At 35.0% G+C, this 22,604-nt stretch overlaps 1 protein-coding gene and 1 long non-coding RNA gene across 8 annotated transcripts in view; one reads left to right on the forward strand and one right to left on the reverse strand.

Moving 5' to 3' along the window:
- The window catches only part of LOC118973149 (uncharacterized), a 46,458-nt gene extending 45,880 nt beyond the window's left edge, over positions 1–578 (reverse strand). Inside the window, exon 1 of the long non-coding RNA XR_012127492.1 lies at positions 499–578. This is a non-coding gene — a long non-coding RNA (uncharacterized lncRNA). The remainder of the gene's footprint in view (positions 1–498) is intronic.
- CHIC1 (cysteine rich hydrophobic domain 1) overlaps positions 414–22,604 on the forward strand; it is a 295,686-nt gene continuing 273,495 nt past the window's right edge. For 4 of the 7 annotated variants that reach the window (XR_012127482.1, XR_012127483.1, XR_012127481.1 and 1 more), the window contains exons 1-3: positions 415–879; positions 10,795–10,849; positions 17,342–17,497. Coding sequence is in view for 2 of the 7 variants with exons in the window: in XM_017651836.3 (XP_017507325.1) it covers positions 593–879; positions 10,795–10,849; positions 17,342–17,497 (498 nt within the window). In the remaining 5 variants the exon portion in view is untranslated. Of the gene's footprint in view, positions 880–10,794; positions 10,850–17,341; positions 17,498–22,604 lie in introns of all 7 variants that reach the window. The other 3 variants (XR_001851888.3, XM_017651836.3, XM_017651835.3) reach the window with 3 other exon arrangements.

A 22,604-nucleotide genomic window follows, 5' to 3' on the forward strand; every position in this document is an offset into this window, starting at 1 on the left:
TTTCCTCTTCGGTAAAATATTAATAAAAATGCGTTCCAGGGTGTGGCAAACTGTCGATGCAAAAGTCTTTTAAATTGTAATGCTGAACAAACCTTTTGTCTGGCATATACCTTGGGGATTGGTATACCTTGAGATATCTGGGGCAAAGTTCTAACTTTTACAGAATATGCTTTCTCTGAACTGACGGGGGGCAGCGAGGGGGTGAGGATGAGGGGTAATAATACCCATTATTAATCAATAGCAAAATAAAACCAGAAGATCCGTCCGCAGGATGAAAGCAGCAGAAGGCCGAAAAGCAGTACCAAGCTCAGCCCCTGTAGGGCGGACCTCCGCAACTCGCTGGAGTTCATCTCTAACGCCCCCCTTCTCTTAGAGCCGCGCAAGCGTACACCGATTTGATCCTTTCTCCCTCGTGCCCCCGCCTCCAGCCCCCACTCCTCGTGTGCCCCAGTACGCAGGCGCATCTCCTCAAATCCTGTTCCTACACCCCTCACCCACCTTTTTCTCTACATTTCGTTTCCCCTCCTTTTCCAGCCCCTCAGCAGGTTCAAACTCTCCTCCGAGAGGGTGGCGGTGAGCGAGAGATCACGTGATGAGCATCCTGCTGCCCAACATGGCGGAGTTCGACACCATCTCGGAATTGGAGGAGGAGGAGGAGGAAGAAGCAGCAGCAACGTCGTCGTCGTCGCCGTCGTCGTCTTCGACTGTATCGGGGCCTGACGATGACGAGGAAGATGAGGAGAAGGAGGAGGAAGAAGAGGAGGTAGAAGAAAGAGAGGAGGAGGAGACGCCGCCCCCGCCTCGGGTAGTGAGCGAAGAGCATCTACGGAAATATGCCCCCGACCCTGTATTGGTGCGGGGCGCCGGCCACATCACTGTGTAAGCGAGAGGGGGCCGTGGGGTTTGAAAAAGCTAAGATTTGTCGACAAATGACTTAGAAGGTGATCGAGGGGGCCTGTGGAGTTGGGGAGGGCTGCCTGAGGCATACTGTTAGGAAAGGACACCTGGTGTAGAGAAACGGAGGGAAATAGGTGTAAAGGAAGTGAAAATGCAATTTATGATGCACCAACACCAGGTAAATTGGCAGTTTAGGGCAGAGAAGTTAGGGATTTGGGAGCCAGGGGGATTGGAGTACGGGTGAGTCTCTCTGCTTCTGTGTTTGCTGGAAAGTGAATAGTCTTTAAACTGCAGGATGTACCAGAGATTCTCTAAAATTGGTGTCTAGTAGAACACAGTGACTGTTGTGACATGTGACAAAACCTAGGTTTGGATTCTTCTAAACAGAAACATGATGTGTTTTGTAAATAATAATGTAGACTATGCACCCACCCACATATTCATCTATCCCTTTTTCCTGTCTAATCCTTATGTGAATGAATACAATAATCCTTTCCATGTCTTGATCACTCCTCACTCTGACATTCCTTAAATATCACACAATTAGTTTCACCTTGAGAGACAACTATGAAAAGTAGAAAAAGCAGTGGAGTAAGAGTGAGGGCTCTTGTATTTTAGCCCCAGCTTTGCTTCTTACTGGCCCTATGACCTTGGTCAGGTTACTTCCTATTTCTGGGCTTTGACTTCTCCATCTGTAAAAATGGAGCGTTTGGGATACATTATATCTAAAGCTTTTCACCCCTGAGATAATTTAAGATACCTCCAGGAGATTTTGTATATCCAAACATTAAATACATATGTAAATTAGTCCCCCAGGATCTGAGAATAATTTCTTGAAAACTTATGCAGAGTGACTTTTAAAAAAATTGAAATCTTGCATTGTATGTGAGAAAACAGAAGGGGGAGGGATCTCATAGCATGTAGTTGCACAGCAAAATTTTAGTGGTTCTTTGGGCTTTGCAGAATGCTTTCTCCTTTTCATGTGCTTGGACTGTAAATACTTGGAAGTTTGAGTATTGTGTTCATCCTCTTAACTATGCTTTTTATTAAAATTGAAGTATAGTTGATACACAGTATTATATTGGTTTCAAGAATGTATACAACATAGTGATTCAACAATTATATACATTATTAAATCCTTAACCCCAACTAGTGTAGTTATTATCTGTCAGCATAGGAAGATGGTACAGAACTACTATGTTCTCTGTGCTGTACTTTCATCCCCATGACTTATGCTATCTTTCATTGCATTTTCAAAATAGAACTTTTTTCCCCTACCAAGTTATGCCACCTCTAATTTTGATTATGGCCGGCCCCTTTGACTTTCAATTGAGCTCATATTATCTCAAAGTTACATATAATATGCACCACCTCCCCTCACCATGTTAGCTTTTGATTTTAGCAAATACTGAGTATTTTGATTGTAATACACTTTTGTGATCTTTCCATGGAACCTATTTAGAAAGATTTTGAAATTACGGAAGAGCTGGGGGAGATTTTTAGACCTGCTCTGTGGTTAAGCAATTTCACCAGTTTTTTTTGGTCCAAGAATTTTGCAGATAGCCTACAATGTTTGGATGCCAGCTTACTGTGCTGTTTTACTTCCATTCCTTTTATCACAAGGGAGACAGTTTCTTATTCAAACTAATTATGATTCTGGCACAAAGTTTACTTTCATGCAGATTATGTCACATGATTGAACAGAAGAAAATTTTTTATTCCAGTCCATAATTTTATATTCCAACACTCTTCTCCCTCATTATTTTCTAAACTTCAGAAAACAGAAGAGCAAGGAAACAATTTAAGTTCCCTGAAACTCATTTGTGGTTCCATTCTACTCTTCTCTCATAACCATCATGAAGTACTTACTAACCTATTTTCAATTGATAGGTGTAATGTCCCTGGCTTAAATATTCTGGAATTAGGAATATGAAGTACGGGTGCTGGTAATAACTGTTGGTATTAATTGAAGCCAAAACCTGAAAAGCAGCAAACCAGTGCTTGAATTACCAATCAATGTATATAGTTTGGAAAGTTATTTGGTTGTATGCATTCTTTCACCAAGAAAGCACATTTGATGTTAATAAATGTCTGAGATTTGAAAAAAGATTAAATGATTAAAAGAAACTGATCTGGGAAACTGGTCTTTCTTTGGTAATAAGACTTTTTTTATAGCAGGTCAAGTAAGATCCTTAGGAAATAGTTAATCTGATTCTGAGACATCTAAAATACTAGTTTCTGTGTCATTTTTTTCTGGCATAGGAGTGTTAGAGTTGCCCTATCTAAATGAAATAGTTCTTATTCTCTCCCACCCCTTATTTTTTCTTTCCATTCTTTGAGCAGTCATCTATTCTATTGAGGACTTTGTTTCTTTTCAGAGTTTTAAAATTTGAGAATTATCACCTCAAATTCAATATATCTTAAACCTGATATTTTTCCTCACCACATTGTGCATTCCAGTTGCCCCATTTCTGACCCTAATAACACCATTCTGATCTTTGAAATCCTTGAGTCATTTTAATTCCTCCTTCTTGAATTGTTCTGTGCCAATCTGTCCCAGAATTATGTCATCATGCCTTTTGAAATGTCTTATTAGATTTTTCATTTTCTCCATTTCTACTGGACCACTCTAGTTTGGGTTGCCATCATCGTGCTTGAATGGTTGACACAGTCTGCCACCTCTCCCCACTCCAATCTCCTGCATGCTTGTGCCAAACTGATTTTCTTAAAACAGTTTAATCATGTCACTTTCCTGCTGAAAAACCTGCATTGCATCTTAATTAGGTCTGAATTCTTGTTGCTTTCTTCTTCCAACCTCAGAGATCAATGAGGAGTCCCTCCACTTGTCCAGAGTTTTGTGCCTTCCATACCCTTTTTTTCCAACTTCCTCCTTTGGGCAGCTCCTGTGTCTAATATTGCCTCTCTCTGCCTCTATAGTGGCTCAGCCTGTAAATATAGTCAGAGATACTCTTAATTCTTTAAAAGGAAAACAAAGCCTTCCTAGACCTACATTCCCCTTTAGTTACTGTCTAGTCTTCTTTCCCTGTCCACATTTCTTAAGAATACCTATATTCACCATTTCTGTTTACTCTTCACTGCTTTATAATCTTGATTCTGGTACCATGACCATAGAGGAACTGGCCCCATTAAGATCACCATGACCCTCTTGTTGCTAAATTAGTGGGGAACTTTCATTCCCTATCTTTCTCGTCTTCTCCACTGCATGACACTTAGCTTGACTCCCTGTTGGAGGCTTCTACTCCAGGGGTCACAAACATACCAGGCTGAACTCAGAGGCAAGACAGGTCACAGAAAATGGTGCATCATGAGTAAGGATGGGGCCTTAGTTCAAGTGGAAGATGGTATATGTTTTGCCTAAAGGTATTCAAATTCTGATTATAAAAAAAGTTTTGCCAGCCAAGTAAACGTAGACTTCCTTGGCCACTTTATTCTCCTGGTTCTCCTTATATATTCCTGGCTGGTACTTAACTGTCTCATTCATGGGCTTCTCTTCGTCTTTTGCCCCTTGAATACCAGTGATCTCCAGGGTTTTGTTCTCAGACTGCTTTTCTCATCCTCTACTCTCCCTAGGTGGTTTCATCTTGACTCTCATGGCTCAGCCTAATCTCTTGACATTTCTCCACACTGCTTGTATTTTCCTGTTCATAGCAGGTTGTTTCTTATCTGTTTGACTCTACTCAAACTGGGGCCTACATCTATAATTCCATTACCCACCACCCTCAGCTCAGCTCTTCATGTGTCACCACCTTTTGCAAGTCTTCTCTGTCCCCACTAAATAGTAAGCTGCAGTGGCAGGAATAATTTCTGGTTCCCTCTGAATCCTGAGCGCCCAGCACAGTGCCTGCCTGATGTAGCCAGTCACTGAAAGTGAGTTGAGTGACTATTGGTTCACTTCAGTAACACTCAGTATGCCTACTGTAGTGCATGCTCTATTATAGGCCCTCAACAAATACTAGTTAGTTGAATCATGCTGTGGAGAGTAATTGTGTTTCTGACCATGGGTATATATGGATACAGTAATACCACCAGTCCCACCCAGTATTGGGGGAGTGGCATGGCCTTACCTCTGAAAGCTTGTTAAGCAAGCCTGTATGTGTCAGAATACCCCTGTCTACTTGTATTGTCTTAGCATGTTGGCTTCTAGTTACTTTAACAAGATATTAATCTTTTAACATAAAATTAGTTACAATTTCTGATGAAGCAGAATGACCTAGCCACTCTAATTGTAATTCCAGTTCTAAGATGATGATCATAAATGAATATTTGGGGCTCTTGTTCCAAATTTTATTTTAAAGAGTGGCTAAATTAACTCCCACATATTTGAGGTTACAGAAACAGAAATAATGAAATGTCTCTTGGAAATATTAAATGTTTCAGAAATACTATACATCTGAGTGATATAACTTAGTATCTATCACTTTTCTTTTCTTCTGATATTTTTAGGATAAATATTTGGATCCAGTATATTGAAATACAAGGAAAATTATATCTTATGAGATTTTTTTCATATTTATAGGCATTATCATACTCTTTGTATTACTTAAAATGGGGAGATATTTACCCTTGATAGTACACCTGTAGAGATGAGAGATTATAAATCTCAGAGATTATACAGTAATCTCATTAAAATTAAAAGAGTTGAAGTTATTACATACAGAATTGAAAAAGATGGTCAAATTTGCCAAATAGTGCATTTCTAAAAAAAACCTTAGCACTACAAATATTGATACTTCTCAACTCAGTGAATGGAATGCCTTTTCTGTAAATAACTGTCTTTGAGGAATTACAGTGATGCATTGTTAAATTTGTGTTTGAGGTAAATATAAGATTTTAGGCTTTGAGAATAATGAAGCCATGGTAACTTGCCATTTTACTGTATAGCAAGACATGATTATTCCATATGAAAGATAAAAGAGGTTTATATAATTTTTTTGAAAGTCTCTTTGAATTCTATGGCATAGATATTCCTTTTCCTTGGTGTTAAGTAAAGTTCAGTGCACATGCTTCAGAATTGGCATTGCTATAAGTGCATGATTTTCTAGTAAAATCACATTCCTTGTTGGCAGAATTTTACTGCACTCTTGATCTGTTTTCTTAAACAGCCTGAACCACATGAGCATTAATTTATACAAGGTTTTCAAAGGCTGATGTATAACTATTTCAAAAGTATTAAAAACAGTGAGGAATGTATGGAGGGAAAGAAGAGGTGAGGGCAACTAAGAGGACCCACCCTTCTTTGCCTCAATTTACTTTACTCCAAAGAATTGTCCAAGAAATTAAAATTTGGGGCTTTGAAGACACTTGACAAATAAATACAGTTGCCACTGCCTTTTAGTCAAAATTATGAGTGCATAATAGGCCTAATTTGCTTATCTTTATTACTTTGCTATCTTTACGTAGATATATATAGGCCAAAAAGGAGCATTTTAAGAAGTAAAATGACACTTTCCTTACCATTTCTATTACACGTTTTATATTTAAGAAGAGATAATCTCTTTTTATAATACAGAAGAAAATTAGTAATGTGAATACAGCAAGTAGTTCTTGAGAACTTAAGCACTGGACTATGTGCTGTAAGAATATAGAAAAAAGTACAGACCTTGCTTTACAAAACTAACAGGAAATTTGCCTTTAAATTGTTGACATGGAGCAGCAAAGAATAAAAGAAAATATTTTATCAACTCTTGAATTGTATAGTACAGATTAGAAGTAGCCAGGAGTGTTCAGAGAAAGCAGGAACCTGTGAAGGTTTGAGCATTGGAGGCATTACAAGCAGGGATTGGAATTTAACTGGAGCTTGCATAGGATTTAAACTAAAGAGAGGAAGCAAGAGGAACCACTCAAAGACAAGAGCCAGCATGGCAGTAGGAATGGAAAGGAAGGAATCATTATAAGAATGATTTAAAAGGAACAGGTGACAGGAATTTGGACCAAGGTGCAAAAAATAGGAGAGGGAATGTGCAAAAACAATACTAAGGCCTAGGATAAAGAGAGTCAGTGTTCCATTGATAAGAGAAAAGGAATTTGAAATGGGGAGCCGATTTCCAATAAAAAGGTAACATTTAATTTTAGACATGTTTCACTTGAGGTGTTACTATTTTGTAGCAAGATGTTCAAGTGGAAATTTTCAGTATGCAATTAGGGATGAGAAACTAGAACATGTTGGAAACTATAGAGCTAGAAATATAGATTTAACGGTCATCAGCATGCAAGTGATTGTCAAAGGTGTTAAATGTAGATGCAGTGTTAAAGTTCCCTTAGAGAAGCAAATGACTAAAAGCTAAATTTTGGGAAAGATTTTTAGGGGAGGATTAAGGGGTGAGTGAAAGAATGGGAGATTGTTCAGAACAGAGTGATCAGTATCACATGCAAATTCAAGGGGAAAAGTTCTGAGAAGAGAACATTGGATTTGGCAGTAAGACAAGATGAACTTGTCTTTCTAAATAAATTCACTGAATAAGATTATTTTCAGTAAAGTAACAATATCTGAAGTCAAGTTTCAAAAGGTTAATAAAGGAGGGGATATTAAGGATACAGAAGCAGTAGAAAGGAAAGTTCATTTGTCTGGTGATAAATTCAAAGAATATCAAAGCTAAGAGTTTTTTAAATAATGGAAATATTCCATACATTTTGAGGAATAGATCTGTCTATGTCTTCTACCTATTTTCTATCTAGTAAAAGAGTAGCAGCTAGGAAAAGCTGTAATGGCAGCAATTTCTATGGAGGTAGGAACATGTTATTAACATTTTATCTAAAGACATTGTAGACAAGATAAGGAAATAGAGCTCTACTTTAAAATGTATCATGTCTGTTTTCTAAAAATAAAACCTGTATCTCTTTCTGTGTTACACAATAAGAACAGACTCTTTGTGGAATAATGAATTAAATTATATCTTTTTTGACTAGTGATAGTCACTATTTAGCTAAATATGATTTAAATGAAATGTTTCTTGCTCTATTAAATATTTGTCATGTTATTCATTGCTGAATTAGTACACAATTACAAATAATTTTAATAATAAAGTATCAGTTTCTCAAACAGTACATGAAAGTTGCCATAAAAATTCATGTACTGGGTATACCATCTTGTTTTTAAGTTTGGCTATACTCCTGTGTCAATGTATAGATTTAAAGGCTATGTTATTATGAGAATATATTATGTTCTCATTACATGTGGTATTGACACTTGGAAAAGTAGTGAAGTATTTTTTAAATGAAGTTAAGGTCTTTTTACAATTGCTAATTAATTTTATCAACTATTTTAGAATATATAATTTATTGTTTTAAAATATATCTTAAACATACAAAGTATAGTATATGTATGCACAGATGTGTACTGTGCTGCTAGCTGCTAGGTATAGAGAGTCGTTGTGTTTAAGACTGGCTTGTGTCCTAGAGGAGCTATTAGCATAAATGATATACAAGGATATTCCCACCTAAGGTTTTAATAGGACATTGGATTCTCAACATGTCTTTAAAGTTACCTAAGTCTAAAATGCCAAAATCAGTTGAATCACACATTACACAGCTTATTATTCAACAAACTTTTATTAAACGTCTACTAAATAAGCATAATGGAAGATAGCAAAATGAATAAGCCATAGTTTCTGTTCTTGAGGAACTTAATATAACATAGAAAGAACCTCGGGATCAGCATTTGAATTTTGGTCCCCCTGTTCCCCTTATTAGATATATTTCTTTGGGCAAGACAATTAATTACTTTTTGGAAAAAATATTTTTCTGAGTATCAGCTTCCTTGTCTGTAAAATGGGGATTACTGTACTACTCTTGCAGCATTCAAAGTTTACAAGTAATTGTATTTATCTAGCACAGCATCTAGCCCGTTGTTAAGTACTTACTGGTATCTTACTGTTATTTCCTACTTCACAAGAAGTGCTCAATAAAAGTGTCTTTTCCCTTTTGCTTGGAACCCACCATCTACTAACATAAAATTGTAGTCACATGTCATCTAATATGCAGGAAGTGATCATTGTTATCCCTACTGAAATTAACAAGTAGGTGAATGAAGACTTACAAAATTCACCTTGACTTCTTACTACAGATTTCAGTAAGCATACTTGAAGAGAGTTAGAGCTTTCAAGGCTGGGATCTGTTTTCTGAAAGTTGGTTGGGCATGTACATAAAAACTATTCATAAGGACTACCTTTAAGTCTCTGATAGTAACTAATCATAAATTGTAAAACTATAGTTCAGAACATTATATTAGTTTTTATTAGGAAGATTTTCACTCTTAGAAGAAAACATAGGCAAAAATCTCTTGAACATAAGTGTGAGCAATTTTTTCCTGGACACGTCTCCTCAAGCAAGGGAAACAATATAAAAAATGAACAAGTGGGACTATATCAACCTAAAAAGCTTCTGTACAGCAAATGACACCATCAGCAGAACAAAAAGGCATCCTACAATATGGGAGAATATATTTGTAAGTGACTCATCTGATGAGGGGTTAACATCCAAAATATATAAAGAACTCATATACCTCAACAACCACAAAAACAACCTGATTAAAAAATGGGCAGAGGATATGAACAGACATTTCTCCAGAAAAGAAATACAGATGACCAATAGGCACATGAAAAGATGCTCCACATTGCTAGTCATCAGGGAAATGCAAATCAAAAGCACAATGAGATACCACCTCACACCAATCAGAATGGCCACTATGCAAAAGACCAGAAATAACAAGTGTTGGCAAGGATGTGGAGAGGTGGGAACCCTCCTATACTATTGGTGGGAATGTAAATTGGTACAGCCACTGTGGAAAGTAGTACGGAGGTTCCTCAAAAAGCTAAAAATAGAAATACCATTCAACCCAGTAATTTCGCTTCTAGGAATTTACCTGAAGAAAACAAAATCCGTTGATTCAAAAAGATCTATGCATTCCTATGTTTATTGCTGCATTATTTGGAATAGCCAAGATAGGGAAGCAAACTAAGTGTCCACCAATAAATGAATGGATAAAGAAGTGGCACATATACACAATGGACTATTCAGCCATAAAAAGAACAAATCCTGTCATTTGTAATAACATGGATGCACCTGGAGGATGTCATGCTCACTGAAATAAACCAGGTGGAGAATGACAAGTGCCATGATTTCACTTTCTTGTGGAATATGAAAACAGCAAAACAGAAGGAACAAAACAGCAGTAGACTCTTAGATACTAAGAAATGACTAGTGGTTACCATGGGGCAGGGTTGGTATGAGTGGGTGGGGAGGGTGAGGGCATAAAAGGGCACAATAATTTGCAGTCATAATATAAGTTGGTCACGGGAATGGAAATGCAGCATGGAGAATATAGTCAGTGATTTTGTAACATCTTCCTATGTTGACCGATAGTAACCGCACTAGAGGTGTGAGGATTTAGTAATATGGGTAACTGTTGACCCACTGTGTTGTACATTTGAAACCAATATAAGGTTATATATCAACGATACTCAAATAACAAATAATAACTTTTCACATACACAAAAAAGTAGAAAGAAAAGTATTATATCTACTCTTACATACTACCCTTCAAGCAGTTCCAAGTTACCAACTAAAATAGTTTTTAAAAGAAATATTTCAGTCAAAAATTGTAATATTTCCAGCTCTGTATCAGTGTTAATTTTTTATTTTAAAATCCCATGTTGTGGATCTTGTTAGAATCCTAGTTTAATGATCTCTCAAATTTCTTTGACTAATAATTTGGGTTAATAGTCAGTTATTTATATTCTATAAATACCATAAAATTATTTTTAGGACAAACTTTTAAACCATGTGTCAAAAGAAAAATGAATGGGTTTGTAATTTTTTAAAAGGGGAGGAGTTAAATATGCTGGGTAGAATATATGTTGTCCTGTCTTTGTTTTTAAGGTTTGGCTTGAGCAACAAGTTTGATACTGAATTTCCCTCAGTTCTAACAGGGAAGGTAAGTGGGAATTTGCTTTGAACTTTTGTTTTAAAAGCATTGTTCTATGTATGGTTTATTTATAACAAGTGCTCTGACTCACTGGTAGTGAAGTCTAATAACAAGAGGCCAGGGTACTTGAAGGCTTTGTCATTAGTGACTGAAAGCTATCTCCATGACTACTAGCCTGTAACCAGTTATTTTGTTTATTGTCTGTCCGTTAATGCCAGCCTCTATTTACTAACCTGTTTAGTTTTTCCAGTTTTGTCTTTTTTCTCAGCACTGGTATTTATAATTGTTTTCATTTAGTTCAGTAATTCCAATGTGTAGAGTTAACAAAGTACCATTGTACCATTGTAACTTTGTGTCAGTTATTTTTAAAGCATCCTGGTGGTATGATTTGTACATCAAAAGAATCAAATTTGGGTTAGACATTTTCTGCCTTTTAGATCATTTGAGTTTCTAAAATTGGAATAAATTATTACTACCTTATTGTTCTCTGGTTATTCTAATGAGTATCTTCTGGCATTGAGGCTCAATATTCAAAGACTTCCTAGAATTTAAAACTATTGGAAAATCCTCTTATAACAGTAATGCTAATTTCTAGGCCCAAAGGAAAAGGCTCTAAGCCACAAAGTCATTTACACATGTTTGTTACTTGAGGAAATACAGAAGAAGAAAGAGAAAAGCCATTATAGTACAAAATACTCAGAAGTTTCCAAACGGTTCAATAGCTGAAATGATGATTTGGGATTGAAAGAAGTTAAGTTTTGGTACTTTGAAGCCTATAATTTAATATAATTATGTTTAATTTTATTACTAGAATAATGCTATTTGTCAGTATGGATTTTGGTCATATTTTAAAATGATTCCATTCTTTAAAGGACTTTTATGTTATTTTAGTATTAATTTATCTTATTTAGTGAAAAAGCAAGGTGCAAATCAGTGTGTATGTGTAATAAAGGGGAGAAATCAGCACATTAATAATTGTATAAAAAATTCTAGAAGGATACATATGAAACTAATAGAAGTGATTACCTTGATGGGATAAGGGGAATGGGATGGATGGAGGCCAGGGTAAGGATGAGAGCATTTTCTGATTATCTTTTAGTGTTGTTTTGATTTTTGAACCATGTGACTATATTACCTATTCAAGCTTTAATTTACTTTTAATTTGTCCTCTCATTTTAAACTTGAGAATGGATAAGATACTTGTACTAATATTGGCTCCAAAATTTTTTGTTATGATACATTTTCTAGCTGCTTACTCTCTTCACTTTTGACCTAATCCCAATCTTTTCTCCACCCTCATTATCTGACAGGGGAAAGAGAAAAAGACAGTAAACCTATTTCTTTCTTCTAGGGTTATCTGTGAGAGCATAAGAAATCCTATACAGTTTAACCCTGAAAGGTATTTTATGCTTTATTTGTTTAATTTTCCCTCTGAAGAATGGGAGCTAGCCAGAGATGGTATATAGAGTAGTCAAGCTTTGAAGTCAGATCTGTGTTGGAATACAAGATAAGTCACTTACTGGCATTGTGACCTTGGGCAAGCCACTTCTGTGAGCCTCAGTTCTTATGTGAAAAATAGAGATGATGGTGATGATAGTACCTCATTTCTTGTTGTAAGGATTAAATGAGAGCCATAAATAAAACTCCTAGCATATTGTCAGGTTCTTGTTAGCTTTCCAGTATAAGTTTGTGGTTGCTGTTGACCATTCTTCATCAGTGTATCCAGTTTCACCTTGATTGTTTTTCAATTTTCTGTACTCAACAGCTTTCAATTTTTAATTGCTTTTGCTACTTTTACATTCTTCATCTGAGTAATGGTGTATTCTGTGTTCCCAACAATAATTTGTGCTCTTGGTTACTGATCTTTTCTGTCTGTCCTGAGGTAATAATAAGCAAGTGAAGATAGTCTCTGGCTAAGTTAACATTATAAAATATGTGACTATTTAACTCCCTAGGATACAGAGATCTCTTTGAAGTGAGATTCTGGCATCACTGACTAGTATGTTCTACCTTCCTATCCTGATCATTGAGAATAATTCACCAATTGAAGCAGCAGTTCAGAATTAAATTTGTTTTATATGAATTAATCATAAATGTTTTCTCCAAATGAAAAAAAATAAGCTATGGAAAAGTCTCTTGAATAGTAATATGTTTGTGGAAAGATAGCAAATTCAATATTATAATTAAAAAGAATGTGAGTTAAAACATCTATACAGTGGAAAATATATTCATGTTTCCCTTGATGCTGCTGCATGTATTGTCTGGACAGTTACATCCAGCTTTATTACTGGTTTAGTTTTTAAAAAATCTGAATTACAAGTCCAAGGATTCTAGAAAGTAAATTGACAAAAACTATGTCAGAGAATAGAGTCCCCAGGCACAAGAATTATCTGTCTCTGAAATACGCCAATTTTATGTGCCCAAGGAACCTTCAGAATACTTCTTCACACCTCTTTATTTCTTTCCAACTCTTCTGAAATTAAAACTTCTGTCAGCCCAAAAGATAGTACAGTTTTTTAAACTAGATGAGTGCTAGTTAAGCTGCTTTTGGTATGTATTCACACAACCTAAATGATCAGGATATGAGCTGTTCTTAAAGAAATCCATTCTTTTCCAGTGATCCTTTGTTTTGTAACACATATAATGGCTGGATATTTATTCTAGTGTACATTATTTAAAGAGAACGAAATTTCTCATATATTAGTTAGAGAAGGCATAAGTGATACTGTAATGTTTCTTAGCTTAGTGTTTGGTGATGAAAAAATACTCAAAGGAATTCTGGAAGTCTGGTTTTTAAGTCACATAGTGGTAACATTACCCTTATTTATTTTCTCTTTAGTGAGATAATTTTTCTGCAGTAGGCACTTTTTCATTTGTATAGGTTACTTAGTATTATCAAAATGCTTCTCTGATAACTGCGGGAAGAGGCAAAAAGAATTTACATGCCAGAAAAAAAGAAAGAAAAGGAAAAAAAGGTCCAAATTCCAACCTTTGTGTAAAAATTTAAAAAAATGAATAAATGCAGTAGCTAAAATGGAAAAATAAATCTACCTTTTACAAAATTAGTCTTCTCACATTAATGGTATTCTGAATAGCTTTTATACCTAAAATTGCACGGAGTGAATTGTGAAAACCTAAAAACCCATTTTGACAAGTTCTGTGGCTCAATAATAGTTTTGTACTTATTACGTGTTAATGCTTTGAAAACAAAAAGATAATTTTGTAAAGTACAGAAAATGTTGTTTCCCCATTTCACTAAAGGTAACTCCTCCTGTCATGATAGGACATAGCAAGCAGGTGTATACGCACAGATTCTGGTGAACAGAAAATGAAAGAACCACAGAACTTTAGTAAAGAAATAAAAGCTTCCAGCATTCAGTTTGAAACAATTAAATGGTGTTATGGGGAAATTAGCGTTCAGTGTTAGGAACCGTAAGCCATAAAATCGACCTTTACTGCTGTGATCCAACATGACAAATGATTGATAGGGTTGTGTTCCCCATGATTGAAGAAGGCCAATCAGTCCTGCTGGGTTTTGCTTGGATTTTCTTCAGTTTGCAGAGTCTCTTGTATCCTGTCATAAAATAGTATGACCTATTACCCCACCTCTATGATGTGGTTTTCTTTTTTCTTTCCAAGAAAGTCAAAAGGAATTGACTGTTTCTTTATAACCTGCCATTCAGCTAGAAAGTAAAGGGCTTCTATCTAACCTTCATTACTAGAGATACTCAATTATATGGAAGTAAATGAGTAAAATGTTATTAACTCTGATTCCACACAGTTAACTAAATGTTTCTTTCACATTGTTTAAAATCGGGAGTTAACCAGTTCTCATTTCCTATGTCTTTATTTCTGTTTTATGACTTTACTGTTATTCAAATACAGATTTTTTTCAAAGACAATCCTAGCCTCCTTTAAAAGTCAAAATGCAGATTTTACTTTATTGTTGGAAACTCTAGAAAAAGGTTTCTTTTTGATGTGTTTATTATGACTTCAAAAATCTGAATTCTCATTTTTAGTAACTTGAATATTTTTTGCTCATGGTAGGAGAGTACAGATTGAGACTACTGTGTGTTAAAAGTAGAGAATATTGGTAAGGAAGAAGGAAAATTGCCACATTTTAGAAATGTTTCTGTTAATTCATTTCCAAAAGCATGTAGTGAAAGACAAATTCTATAACAGATTTTGTATTCCTTGGCATATAATTTACTTCATTCACAATGTTTTAAACAAAAGTTATGTTCTACTTTTTGGACTGATTGGTTTCTGGCTTTAGCTTCACTCTTACATCTTTTTAAGTCATTTAAATAAAAAGTTTAAAAACTATACTTCCTAAATAAAAATTCTAATTCTAATTACAAGCACAAACTTATAAATGGACAGATTTAGTAATTTTATGATTTAAAGGACTTTATTTCAAAATTTTCCATGTTTTAAAAATGTGTTGTCTGGATACACAATTTAAAGAAAATTGATAGTAACGTAAAGCTAAATATATATTTTCCTTATTTTGACTTGTTTGTTCAGTCAGTGATTCGCCAGGAAAAAAGTTGAATAATGGGAGGTAAATCTTAAGACAGCAACTTGGCACTTTATTTTTAAAAAGAACGTCTTTTTGTCTCGGAAGAATTAAAGAACTGAGGAGCACTTTGAATTTGCATTCAAAATGTAACAGATTGTCCTTTTGTTCATAATAGAATGTGTAGCAAAGTTGTGGCTTATTATTACCTGATCAAACCTCTTGCCTTCAGGTGAGACTCCTTGCAAAAGAGAGCGTTATCTTTTCTCCAAATCTAGTCGGAGAGATGATTCAGTGACTGACTTTTTCAAGGCATTCCAGTCAGAAGGTTCTTTTTAAAGCATAATTTCCATTACCTGTGAGGTATATAAAGCAAAGGTTATCCTCATTTTATAGATGGGAAACTGAAACTCAGAAAAATTACATGAATTTGCCTAGGATTTTTCAGTTATTATGAAAATATTAAATATTAATGTAACTAGAATCCAAATCTTGATTTATTTTGAACTGTGGTTAGCCTGATAACGTTTACTGTTTTCAGTTATAGGGCATGGTTCCCTGAGTTTACTTTCATATTTACCCCACAAATGTAGTAATTTAATTGGAATTCTTTTTACTCAGTGATTGTTTTTAGGTCATATTGCCCCCAGCAATCATTGACTGATTTTATTTAGATGGAGAATGAAATTAGTTTACTTTCACCACGTTGAGTACTGTTTAGAGCCTTCCGGTTTCACAACTGTTTTTCTCTAACATATGAGGAAGACAGACAAATTTATGGGCTATGCAATTAACCTTACTAGATGCTATGAACAATTCTAATAAGGCTAATATAATTACTTAATGTTTTAGTCCTGATGGTGTTGAATTATGTGATCATATGTCTAACGTCTGCTAATAGATATGTGTTTTGTAGCAAAAATGTAATAAATTGATTCATCTGGTACAATTTTCACTTGGAAGAGTTGTAGAGCTCCATATTTTTTATACAAAATATGCAACAGGGTTTTTATTTTACAGCAGTTTATTATTCCTAACAATTTCATAATTTTTGTATGACCGACACTGAAGTTTTTTCCCATGGATTTTGCACTCTGACAGCTTTATAAATGAAAGAATAATTTTTGTGATCCGGAAATGTGATTTCACTAAAAGTAAACTATTTTTTAGTGTACCTTTGAGTTGTATAACCTTCAAGCAGAATTTTCAGTATAAATTTAATTATGCCTGTCATGCTCTTGCCTTTGAACTGACTTTTGTCATTGTTTACAGAGAGGCACAAGCAGCCACTTCCAGGAATGGAGGTAGTAATTAAAAATATTAAATTTGTATACTTAAGGACTTGCAACTTTCAAAATTTACAGCAGTTATGAGTCCATTTTTTGCTGAATATTAAGACCATCTTTTGAGTATAATTTCTCCTCACTGGCTTTTGTCAGTGTAGCTTTTCCCTACAAACAATGGCAAGTGTTAAGATTTTGCTATGTTGCAAATTTGACAGGGAGAAAAGGTTTGAGAGTTGCCTTTTTAAAAGTAATCCAGGAATATTTCCAAGGTCTAATTTTAATTCCATTTCCTGTGGTATTATTTAGGTTTCTACTGTTAGATGAAGATTCTAGTCTTAACCAACTTTTAGTTAAACTGGAGACCATAAATAATATTACCTTAATAGTGAATATATTTGGTAAGAATACTGCTTGACAGTTGTCTTTTACCACCCATTTTATTATTGGTAATTTCAGAAGATTGTTTTTAAACATCATAATAAATTCTGTAAACATGAAATTATATCCTTTTGCTTTCTAGTATCACCTGAGTGTGTGTGTGTGTGTGTGTGTGTCTGTGTGTGTGTGTAGGGAGGAAGTACATTTAGACATGTAATTATTTGAAGTATTTATAATAAGACAAACGTTTTCTTTCGGTTTAGAGATAAATAATGGAAAGCTTCCCACAAACTGTTAAAGACTATGCCTTTGTTGTAGGTGGCCCCGGAAGAATTTAAGACCAGCATTGGCCATGTGAATGCATGTTTGAAAAACGCTCTCCCAGTCAATGTGAAATGGCTGCTGTGTGGTTGTCTCTGCTGCTGTTGCACACTAGGTTGCAGCCTGTGGCCTGTTATTTGTCTCAACAAAAGAGTGAGTAACCATTTTATTGCATAATAATAGTTAACTTGCATTATTTATTTAATTCTCATAACAATGCTATCATTCTAGATAAAAAGAAACTTGGGGACAAAGAGGTTAAGTCTTTTGTCCAGCTTTTATCAACACTTTAGCACTTAATAGGGGTCCCCATCATTTTAAATAAGTGCAATATAATGGAGTACTTAAGTACATATAAATGTAACTGGGCTACTTATTCTTTTTACAAAACCTGAAGCTGTGATTTTCAATCTATAATGTAGATGGAACAGTTTCTTCTCATCTGAAGAAAGGCAGAGTGAGAGTACTGTACAAAGTTGGGAGGGAAATCCTGCTTAGTTTTGAACACGTTGAAACTTTCTAACATGACATTACTAGTCAAGTCATGGATTTATGACTATCCTAATCTCATCTTTTTTTAAATTTTATTTTAGCCTTTGGAATGTTTTTTTTTCATTCAGTGGGAAGATTTCTTAGAATTTTTGAATTGAAGCCAATGAGGAAAGTTAATTCATTTTACCTAAAGTTCTTTTCCCTGTACCACATTGATGATTTCACTTTTACATAATAATTTTAAACTTTTACATAATAATTAGTCTACTGAACTGTATTCAAAATCACAGCATGTTGTAGAGGTATAATTAATAGTTCTGTAAAGGCCAAAAATATTCCCAAGAAATACTCATTTATATTCCTCTCCATTTTCCTCCTGCCCTCCTTTTTGTCTACTTCAAAAAGACAAATAATAAAATATTGCCACTCCTATGGCTTTTTTAATGGAAATGTTAAACATTTTATTGATTCCTTTGGTAACTACCAGTAGGTCAGAGCTTTACTTTATTTAGAACTTAGTTTATTGTTTGTCAAAGCATGTACAGTATTCTCATATGGCTCTGTATGACTTAAAAGAAATCGACAACATAAATTTCTTTCCTTAGTTGTAATACCTTTTAAAAGTTACAAATCAGTAACTCCTATCCATCTCCATTATTTTTAAAGCCAATGTAACTTAACTATCATTTGGATTTTCCATTACACAAATATAGCCAATTTTAATTACTCAACAGTTTTTTTGGTTTTAATATTATCCAGGATCCATCATTTTTTCGGATGTCCTATTTACTTATTTATTAGTACCTTCACCACAGGTCCTGAAATAGAAGCAACTTTTTTAATCGTGTGATTTTACTATGAGCACTTCTGATAGAATATTCAATGGGAAATTAATGTTGATGTTAAGATTTCTCCCTAGCCCCTATTACTTTGCTTAATTAAGAATTTATACCAAAGTTGAGGTATCAGTGTACAGATCTTTCTCAACTTATGATGGGTTACATCCAGATAAACCTGTTGTATGTTAAAGATACCATAAGTCAAAAATGCATTTAATACACCTAACCTGCCAAACAGCATAACTTAGCTTAGCCTACCTCAGATGTGCTCAGAACACTTACAGCAGCCTATAGTTGGGCAGAATCATCTAATATAAAACCTATTTTGTAATGAAATATTGCATATCACATGTAATTTACTGACTACTGTACTGAAAGTGAAAAACAGAATGGTTGTTTGTATCAGTTGTTTACCTTTGTGATCAGGGAGCTGACTGTCACTGCCCAGCATCACTAGAGAAATTGTACCTACGTATCTCTAGCTTGGGAAAAGATAAAGATTAAAAATTCAAAGTACAGTTTCTACTGAATGCATATCACTTTCATACCATTGTAAAGTCGAAAAATCGTAGGTTGAACCATCATCAGTTGGGGAATGTCTGCATTCTTAACTCATTAATGTGTCGATTTAAAAAAGTTTGTTTAGTACAGATTTGCAAAGTTTTGTCTTGTGGGCCAAATCCAGCCCACTCTGTTTTTTAAACATTTGAATCAGTTGCCAGCATTTAAAAATTGAAATATTTAAAATAAAATTTGAGATATCAGCCTCTCTTATAAAATCTAAAGATTGGCAATATTGGACCCACATGCCTATATTTCAGCACCTGGCCCTAGCTGGTGGGTGCTCCCTTAAAATGGGACGTTCAGTCTTTGGTTCACCACAGAACCACCCAGCATTTGTATTATCTGCCTTGCTCTGTACACTTTATATTCACGGTGCTAGATTTTGTACATGCTATGTTGGTAACACACTAGACAGTGAAACATTAAGCCTATGCTGGTGATATATCCAAAACTCTAGAGACCCAAGAGATTTCTGAAATAAAATGGTTTATTGAACCTTTACAGGTGCTAGCCAGAATAAGGACTGCATCTTGGGATGGAAAGTTTCTGCTTCACCAGCAGCAAGGCTAGTTAAGTTAACAGAGACAACTTATCCACCAGATTCAAGAAACAGAACATTTATGAGGGGTCTTAAAGAAAAAGTTCTTTTCCCTCACATTTATTTTAGTTTCAGGTGTACAATATAATGATTTGATATTTGTATATACTGTGAAATGATCACCACAATAAGTCTAGTTAACACCCATCATCATACAGAGTTGCAAACATTTTTTTTCTTGTGATGAGAACTTTTAAGATTTACTCTCTTAGCAACTTTCAGATATGCAATACAGTATTAATCACAGGAAAAAAACTACTCTAAATTCACTTTGGCTATAGATAAGAAAGGCAGGCTAATGTGAAGCAGGGAAAGTCTGGGGATAGGTGGTTAGTCCATAGAGAAGATTGGTTGTTGATGATGGTCAGACACTGGTCATGTGCACGGGGGATGAGGTGGTCCTGGGGACCTACTAGAATATTGTTGAAATGACTTCATCTCAGAATGTGAAATTTCAGGTTAGCTACATCGTGCAGCTGTTGACTGATGACCTTCTCTTGTTCTCTCCCCCTCATTCTCTGGCCCTTATGTCACTTAATTTAGGACAGTTCAGAATTTTTCCTTGTCACAGGTGACCTTTTGTAAGACACTGTCCTTTTTGGAGCCTCAGTTTCCTCACCTATAAAATTGGGATAATACTATTTTTAAAATGGTTGTGATGATAAAGAGATGTAGAACACCTTAGTGCTTTTTTGTCCACCTGGAGAAATAAAAAATAAAATACCACAATTTAAGAATTTTTATGCCTTCACTACTGCTTCTTAATTTGTAACCTGAGTTGTGTAGACTATAATAGTTTGATTGGAGAAATATTAACATTGCTACGTAGCCCCAATCTCTTATTTTACAGGTATAGAAACAGAGAGAAGAGGTAAAGTGACTGTCTCAGTGTGACACAGTTAATGGCACAACCAGAAAAATAATCTTTAATTTGTTTTGTTTTTATTTTTGTCTCTTAAAACACTGTATTCTCTTGACTACATCATGTTCCTTGAGTCACATTATTTCTGAGACAAGAAGCATTAGAATAAGTAGTATTATAAATAGCCCACTGCGTTTTGATTCTCTAGCAAGGATTGGCAAGCTTTTTCTTAAAGGGCCAGATAGCAAATACTTCATGCTTTTTGGGCCAGATTCTCTGTGGCAACTACTCAACTCTGCTGTTTTAGTGTGAAAGTAGCCATAAACAATATGCAAATGGGTGAGCATTGCTATATGTTACAATTAAATATTATTTTCAGAAACAAGCAGCAGGCCAGATTTGTCCTGGGGGCTATAGTTTGCCATCCTGCTCTAACCATCTCTAATGAGGTATGTAGCTTTATATAAGTCACATCTATGTTTATCTACAAAATAAAATGGAAATGGTATGATTACTCTGCCTTATGTTACAAGTTTTCTGTAAACTAATGACCTTAAAACGTTTCCAAGAAAAGAACTTCTGTGTTTGCCTTTTGAACTTTTTTAGCTAGTACACGTCTAAAAATGGACATTTTTTCTGGCAAATTAAGTGAAAGAAAAGAAAAACAGGTTGAGGGTGTCCTGAGCTCCTGCCAGTCTCTCTGCTCATGTAGGAATCTGTGGCTATGTGATACATGAAATGGAAGTTTTCATTTACCCGTTCTTATATTTACCACTGAAACAACTGTAACATTGTAGTCAATTTTCAAGCCTAGTCAAGCTCTTATCCTTAAATGTGAAATCGCTTTTTTAACTTTTACCTTTTTTTGCTCTAACACTTGCTAAATTGAGAGGGATGTTCAGAGGGGTGTATTCTCAGTCTGGCAACATGAATATGATGTTTTTTTCCTTCTCTTATGATTCTAGTTTCATTTAGTTACTGGAGAAGATTCTTTGTATGATTTTTAATATTTTTAAATTTATTGAGTCTTGTTTAGTAGCATAACATTTGGCTCATCCTGGAGAATCTTAATGTATACTTGAGAAGAATATCTATTATATTGTTGTGGGGTGGAGTGTTATGTATGTATATATATATCTGTCTGTTAGGTCTAGTTCATTGATAGTGTTGTTCAAGTCCTATATTTCTTTATTGACTTCTGCATCGTTGTTCAACCCACTGTTGAAACTGGGGATATTGAAGTCTCTATTATTGTGAAACTATCATTTTTCCTTCCATTTTTCAGTTTTTGCTTCACATACTTTACAACTTCACATAGTTGTTAATTATGTGTATGTTTATAATTGTCATTTCTTGATGGATTATGTTTTTATTAATATGTACTATTATGGAATTAATGTTTGTGTAACCTCTCCCCCACCGAAATTCGTATGTTAGAGAAGAAAGACTTCTTTAACCCTAATATGATGGTATTTAGAGGAGGAAGGTATTTTGGCCTTTGGGAGGTAAGCAGGTTTCGATGAAGTCATGAGGGTGGAGTCCTCATTAGTACCCTTATAAGAGAGGACCATAGAGCTTTCTTTTCTCCACCATGTGAAGATATTGCAAGAAGGCCACTATCAGCAAGACAGGAAGAAGGTACTCACCAGAGCCCAACCAGCTATGCTGGCAACTCTGATCTAAGACTTCTCATCCTCCAGAACTCTAAGAAATAGATGTCTGTTGTTGAAGCCACCTAGTCTATCACATTTTGTTATGGCAGCCTGAGCATATTAAGACATACAATGTCCATCTTTTTCTCTTGTAACACATTTTTTTTACTTAAAATCTGTTTTATCTGATACTATAGTCTAGTCACCCCTGCTTTTTTGGGGGTTACTGTTTACATGGAGTATCTTTTTCCAT

The sequence above is a fragment of the Manis javanica genome, chromosome X (genome assembly GCF_040802235.1).
Source record: "Manis javanica isolate MJ-LG chromosome X, MJ_LKY, whole genome shotgun sequence".
NCBI lineage: Eukaryota > Metazoa > Chordata > Mammalia > Pholidota > Manidae > Manis > Manis javanica.